This window comes from Marmota flaviventris, chromosome 10 (genome assembly GCF_047511675.1).
Source record: "Marmota flaviventris isolate mMarFla1 chromosome 10, mMarFla1.hap1, whole genome shotgun sequence".
NCBI lineage: Eukaryota > Metazoa > Chordata > Mammalia > Rodentia > Sciuridae > Marmota > Marmota flaviventris.
The window spans coordinates 8,783,550-8,790,554 of NC_092507.1; the positions used below are offsets into that span (position 1 = coordinate 8,783,550).

Consider the following 7,005-nt stretch of genomic DNA (forward strand, 5'->3'; position numbering starts at 1 on the left):
TGGCCTGCTGAAGCTCAGAGCACCCGCACACCTGGCTAGATCCCCTAAGTCCCTCACTGGCCTAAGGACCAGCACATTTCCTCCTCACCTGTGCAGATTCAGGTACAATTTGGTTCCTGTCTTTTCTCATGAACCAACTTAGGACTTTGATTTTGCCTCTCAGTGTGGTTTTGCCTTTATGCTTAACATTAGGATTTCCATTTTGGTTTATGTCACTTTCAATTTTCTCTCTCTCTCTCTTTTTTTTTTTGGTACCCGGTATTGAACTCAGGAGCACTCAACCACTGTGCTACATCCCCAGCCCTGTTTGGTATTTTATTTAGGGACAGAGTCTCACTGAGTTGCTTAGTGCCTGCTCTTGCTGAGGATGGCTTTGATCCCTTGATCCTCCTCTGTCAATCTCCGGAGTCCCTGGGATTAAATGTGCACGCTTGCACGCCCAACTTTTATTCATTTGATTAATTATTGTTTTTTAAGGTTTATATGGACAATATAATTAATTAATTAATCAATTAATTTGGTGATGTGGTGATTGAACCAAAGGCCTTGTACATGCGAGGTAAGCACTCTAATAACAGAGGCATATCCCCAGGTCACCATTATTAATTTTTATGTGCTGCTAAGGATCAAGCCCAGTTCCAGGCCCAGCCACTTTCTTCACCAAGGATATTGGATTCCTATTTCATTGTAATTGATTGGAATTCTATTTTCTAATGATGGAAATATGTATATTGTGTGCCTATAAATTATACTCTTTTGTCGGGTGTGGAGGCGCACACCTATAATCCTGACAACTCAAGAGGATGAGGAGGCAGGAGGACTAGAGTTCAAAGCCAGCCTCAGCAACACGAAGTGCTACACAAATCAGTAAGACTCTGTCTCCAACTAAAATACAAAATAGGGTTAGGGAAGTGGCTCAGTGGTGGAGTGTCCTAAACTCAGTTGTCTATATGTGCTCCCTAAAAGAGTATACTGTATGGCCCATGTGATTTTGTACTTTCATAATTTGTTTAAACGAATTAAACCAAAAGCTTCAAACTATCTCATCGAACAGTTCACAGACTCTGTTCTGATCTGTTTGTTCTCTTCAACTCCGCCTAAGGTGGCAGAATCTCACATGTGTAACAGATATCCAAGAGACTCTGTTGTAATTTCCAAGTGTTTTATAACATGGGCACATGCTTTATAATTGCTCATTATTTTTTTAAAATTAAAACTAACATCACCCATATGAGGGCAAGTCCATTCCCAGCCATGTAGTTGTTGAATCTAGGAGCCTACTGTTAAGGTCACATGACAGTCCAATTCCACTTTGAGAAAGACAAAATAATAATCAAAGGCTTTCCCCCATAAGGGTGAGGTATGCTTACAGACTCCCCAGTACCCTCTTCCCAGTGGGTGGCAATGGATGGGATAGTGGCCTTTTCCCTGGACCATTTTCCAGGATCCTTCTTCTTTCAGACTCCCCAGGATGAGCATCCAGTCCCCACCCACACTGCTGGAGCTGGCAGGGAGCAGCCTGCTGAATGACAAGTCCAGGACCGTCCTGGATCTGGAGGACCTGCCCATAGAGCTCTTCCCACCACTCTTTGTGGAGGCCTTCAGCAGGGGACACACTGAGGTCCTGAAGAAAATGGTGCAGGCCTGGCCCTTCACCTGCCTGCCCCTGGGGGCCCTGATGAGGCAGCCACAGCTGGAGATGCTCCGAGTGGCACTGGATGGGCTGGACATGCTGCTTGCCCAGCAGGATCACCCCAGGTGAGGGGACCCCAGGTGGCCTGGATGGGAGCACCCTCAATGCCAGGAAGAGATGGGTACAGGCAGGGAGAGTGGGTGCTGAAGTGTGCTCCACAGGCTTCCTGTGCTGCCAGCAAGGAGGGGTGGAGAGGCCTTGGCCATGCTGAGTCCCATCTGGGAAAGGCTTCCAGATGTGGAGGTGTTTGTGGCAGCTGTGGTGACACATGAAGGAGGCTGTACCTGCCCCTGCCTCAGTCTGTATAAGTGGGGGCACCAGGCTGGATTCGAGGGAAGTGGATAGAGAAAAGTGAGACAGAAGGAAGAGGTGGAGCAGGGATCAGCAGCTGAGAGGGGAAGGAAGGGGCTTCAGGGCTGAGACTCTACTGTGGTCCCTGCAGGAGGTGGAAACTTCAGGTGCTGGATTTGTGGTATGTTCCCCAGAACTTCTGGTGGATGTGGTCTGGAGCCATGGTCAATGCCTGCTCACCAGAGGACATTAAGAAGAATCAAACATTGAAACATGGTCCAGCAATGGCAGCTAAGCCACCCTTGAAGGTTTTCATAGACTTGAGCCTCAGACAAAGACCCCTGGATGAATTCCAGGCCCACTTGTTCCTGTGGGTCACATAGAGAAGGGACATGGTACACCTGTGTTGCAAGAGGCTGAAGATCTTTGGGAAACCCACCCACCACACCAGGAAGGTCCTGAGACTGCTGCAGCTGGACTCTGTCCAGAAGGTGGAAGTGCACTGCACCTGGGCACCCTCCACCTTGGCTGCTTGTGCTCCTTTCTTGGGCCAGTAGAGGAACTGAGGGCACTGCAGGTCTCCCAGGTCCGCGTGCCTGCCCACACCTCCCCAGAGGAGCAGGAGAGGCTGCTCGCCAAGCTCACCTCGCAGTTCCTCAGGATGCACTGCCTGCGGAAGTTCTGTGTGGATGCTGTCCTCCTCCTCGAGGGCCACCTGGAGCAGGTGCTGGGGTAAGTAAGGGGGATGAGCTTCCTCTGCAGACCAGTATCAGTAAATATGAAAGGGCACCTACTGTGTGCCAGCCACTGACACTCTCATGGTGAACAAGACACTGGAAGGTACATAACCCATCCTTTTGTTCCTCTTGGATCCTGAAGCTAGATGGCATAACATGTGTCGGAGCAGAGTCCTAAACCTGGGTCCATTGTCTGGGAAGTGCCACCATGCTGGGAATCCAGTTGGGAGGGACAGGAGCTAGGGATGGGATTGATGTTCCCTTTGTGGGAGGCCAGTCCAGTGAAGGTGGTGGAAAGCAGGGTAGAGAAGAGGGCTTGGAAGGAGGGAAGCCCCACACTAACACCCGTCAACATGGAAACGCTGTGCTCCCCAGCTGGGAGCAGAGGACCTGCCTCTAATACCCACCTTGAGAAGGCTGTTCTGAGCTCCAGGTAGTGATCCTGGTGTGAGGGTGAGGAGCAGGGTTGGAAGTCTTGCTGAGGATATAGGATGTGAGCCTCTCAGAGAGTTAACCCCAGTGGATTTTGTTACATCCTGCCTGAATTTGACCTTCGTACATGACTCCCCCTGACCTCCTGTGGCCAGACCTGTGATTTTCTGCTTGGAAGTGAGGAGGGGACACAGAGATGTGCACACATCTGGTCACAGGAGTGTTGGTGAAAGGCTCACCCTGACATGGGGTGATGTGAATGACCAGATTCTGCAAAAGGCAGCATCCTAAGTGTGGACCATTGTCAGATGACCAGGGTGACTTTGGGTTTGGGCCAATTTGTCTTTTCCCACCTTGACATTGCTCCTCAGAACTAACTGCCTTGTTTCTCCTTAGGCACCTGAAGACCCCCCTGAAGACCCTCTCAATAACCAAGTGCCCACTGTCAGATTCTGACTGGAATCATCTTTCTCGATGTCCAAACACCAGACAGCTCAGACACCTGGAACTGACCGATTTCAGTCCAGAGCCCCTCAAAATTCTGCTGGAAAGCACTGTAGCCTCCCTGAAGAGCCTGGACTTGGAAGATTGCGGGATCACTGACTCCCAGCTCCAGGCCCTGCTGCCTGCCCTGAGCCGCTGCTCCCAGATCAGGGTTTTGAGCTTCCATGGGAACCGCATCTTCATGTCAGCCTTAAGGGACCTGCTGCTTCACACTGCCAGGATGAGCCAGTTGAGCATAGAGCTGTACCCTGCTCCTCTGGAGAGCTATGATGCCCAGGGTGCCATCCACCCAGGGAGATGTTCCCAACTCTGTGCTGAGCTCACAGCAAAAGTGAGGGACTTTAGGCAGCCAAAGGTCCTTGTGTTCTGTACTGTCCCATGTCCTCAATGTGGCAGCATGTTCCTCTACAACCAGGGCCTTCTTCACTGTTCCTGTCCAACAGCTGCCTAGTTGGGTGTGTTTTAAAAGCAAACTTCTAGGCAATTGGAGGTATAACCAGGATGTAGGGTTACTTTAGAGGGAACTCAGACCCCACCATTTCAGACACTGCCTGAAGTGTGTATGGGAAAGGAAAGTGCAGCAGGGGGCTCCATTGGAGGGAAGCCCCACGAGGATAGGACCTTCAGGACATGTGTCTTCATAGAGACATACACAGGGACCTGGATTTCTGGAATGGGATTCAGGCTTGATGGGCACAGGAAGAAGCTATTGTGTTTCATGGCTGGTCCATAAATAGTCAGAAATGAAGGGAATCTCAGGGTTAGTCTTCTGACGTCCTCTGTGATGGATTTACCTGGATTTCTGATGAAACCTTGGGATTCTCCAGGTGCTGATGGAGAAAGACGGCCCTGGGTACTTGGTGAACAATGAGGTTCAGCCCCAGTTAGTCAAGGGATCAAACTGAAGTCTGGTCATGATGTGTGGCTACTCTGTGGCTTAACACATGCAGGTGCACACAAGTGGCCTGGAACATTCTACGTAGGCACTGAACATGAGCCAAGGCAAGGAAACCTCTTCTCAGGGGACCTCAGTGCCACCCAGACATTCAATGCTGCTCCTTCCTCATGGATCTTCATGTAGACCCAGAAACCTCAGGTCCCGGTCTCTGGATGCACTGGGCAAGGGCATCTGTGCATACCACAGGCCCCATTGTCCCACTCCCAGTGCCTGCACGAGGTGTCCATGTGGCACATTGATCAGAGCTGTGGGTCTCTTGCCTGTCATCCACCTACATAGTCTGTCCTCAGTTAAACTAGTGGTTCCCCTTGAAGGTATCCAAATTCCCTTTCATCAAAATAGTAGAATCATATAGGTAGATAATACTTGCAAATATTTCAAAATGAAACTGAATAAATTACAAGCTCTGGTGGTGGGGGTTGCACATAACTGACAGATCTTCCCCTAACACTTCCCTCTGCTGAGGACTGGGCTGATGGGGTTGTTCAGTGACCTTGACTTTAGTTTCCCATTCAAGGATGAGAACGAGGTCCCCCCAGTCTTCATTTCAGGTGTTCTAAAGCTGCCTGTGGACGTGTTTTAATTATGGCTTGAATAACTCTCCACACATAGTGAACTGGAAACCACTTGGATGTGTAAGCAGACTGCAGCTCACTCTTGGAACAGGTAGCAGTGTCTGGGCCAGCACAGCTGGCCTCTCTGTCACCCACAGATTGATCTTTGTGCCTGGCTTCCTCTTTATGGCACTTCCTTTTCTCAGGCTCCAAGACTAGGTTGCACGTGTGGGGCAGGTGGAAGGTTCTGAACAGCATTCATTCTGCTGGATTCTAGGTTCCAATAAAGCCAAAGCTCTGCATAATGATATGTGTCATCATTTGTTCTTTTAAGAGTTATCATGACTAAAAAGGGACTTGAAGGTATTCTGGTGCCTCCAGACCCCTTGAACACTGGAAGGGTTGTGAAGGCTCTTTGTTTTCCCAGAGCCCTGGGGTTAAAGCACCCAGACTGCTCTTTGAGATCCTCATCTTTTGACTCTAGGTTCATTAGTGCTGTGAGAGAGCACACAACTGTAGGATGTCATGGTAAACAGGACCAGGTTTTTAAGGGTGGCCATGTCAGGCAGTGGGGACTGGGTTTCACTCCTTGGCTACTGAAAGATGCAGAGTCCTTTGCATCCAAAGACTCTACAGCCCCTTCTGGACACTGGCCAATTTCACCTCCACAATCTAGGAAACCAGAACCCATGCTTTTCTGGAGAAATGAGTGAACTTCATGAAAGCTAACTCAGGGATCTGGGGTCATCGGTCAGTGGTAGAGCACTTGCTAGCATGTGGAAGGGCCTGGGTTTCTTCCAAAGCATCACAGAAATATGTAAGCAAATAAATAAATCCAAAAATGATGTGACCACATGGGAAGGTTTAATTGGAATAGAGGTGTCTATCTGTTAGAAATATTTGAAAAGAAAGAACCAGAGCCCACATGAAAACAATGGAATGCATTCTTTAATTGGTATGCACAGGTTTGTAAAATTGATGTCCTCAAAGATTCATTTCCAAAAACAACTGCAAAAGCCGGCTTGGTGGTGCTCAGCTGTAGTCCCAGCAGCCCAAGAGGCTGAGGCAGGAGGATGGTGAGTTCAAAGCCAGCCTCAGCAATTTAGTGAGGTTGTAAGCAAGTTTGTGAGCTCCTGTTTCAAATCTAACCTGGGGATGGGGCTCACTGGTGTGGCACCCTTGGGTTCACTGTCTGGTCTCACAAACAAGTATGAAAAGCTGGTTGCAGTGGCACATGCCTGGGATCCCAGCTACTCAAGAAGCTTTATGATTTTCTTCCTTCTCCCAATTTTACTAACTGGGGCATGACCCATCCTTATTTTTTCCAGTCCCTTAGATGCAATATTGGGCCATTTATTTGAGATCTATTTTCCTAATGTTGGTATTTCTTGCTGCGAACATCCCACTTAGAATTGCTTTTGTTGTGTCCACAGGTTTGAATATCTTGTGTGGCTCTGTTCATTGGTCTGCAGGCATTTTACACTTTCTTTTTTAATTTTTAGTTATTTTTTTATTTCTTACATACATGACAATATTTTGATTTCTTCAATGACCCATTGGTTGTTGGGAACACGTTGAAGAATTCCCATGATTTGTAACTGTCCAGGTGTTCCCCCTGCTATGGATTCCATTCTTATTAAATTTATGGAGATTTATTTTGAGAATAAATGGAGAATGTGTCGTGTACTGTTGAGAAGGATGTTTGCTCTGCAGTATTTGGTGGGTGGTCTGTAAATGTCTACTGTGTGCAGAGATGATCTGTCCAGTGCTGAAAAGGGGTGTTGAAGCCCCACTGTTATTACTGTGTTTTGGTCAACTTCTTCTTTTACATTCTAG

General features: G+C 48.4%; 1 protein-coding gene across 1 annotated transcript; it reads left to right on the forward strand.

The window, feature by feature from the left end:
• Positions 1 to 1,471: 1,471 nt before the first annotated feature.
• On the forward strand, positions 1,472 to 4,108 carry LOC139707337 (PRAME family member 12-like). The gene is made up of 5 exons (XM_071618544.1): positions 1,472 to 1,758; positions 2,136 to 2,260; positions 2,539 to 2,716; positions 3,550 to 3,935; positions 4,101 to 4,108. The coding sequence occupies exons 1-5, from the start codon at positions 1,472 to 1,474 to the stop codon at positions 4,106 to 4,108; spliced, it is 984 nt and encodes a 327-aa protein (XP_071474645.1).
• The last annotated feature ends 2,897 nt before the right edge of the window (positions 4,109 to 7,005 follow it).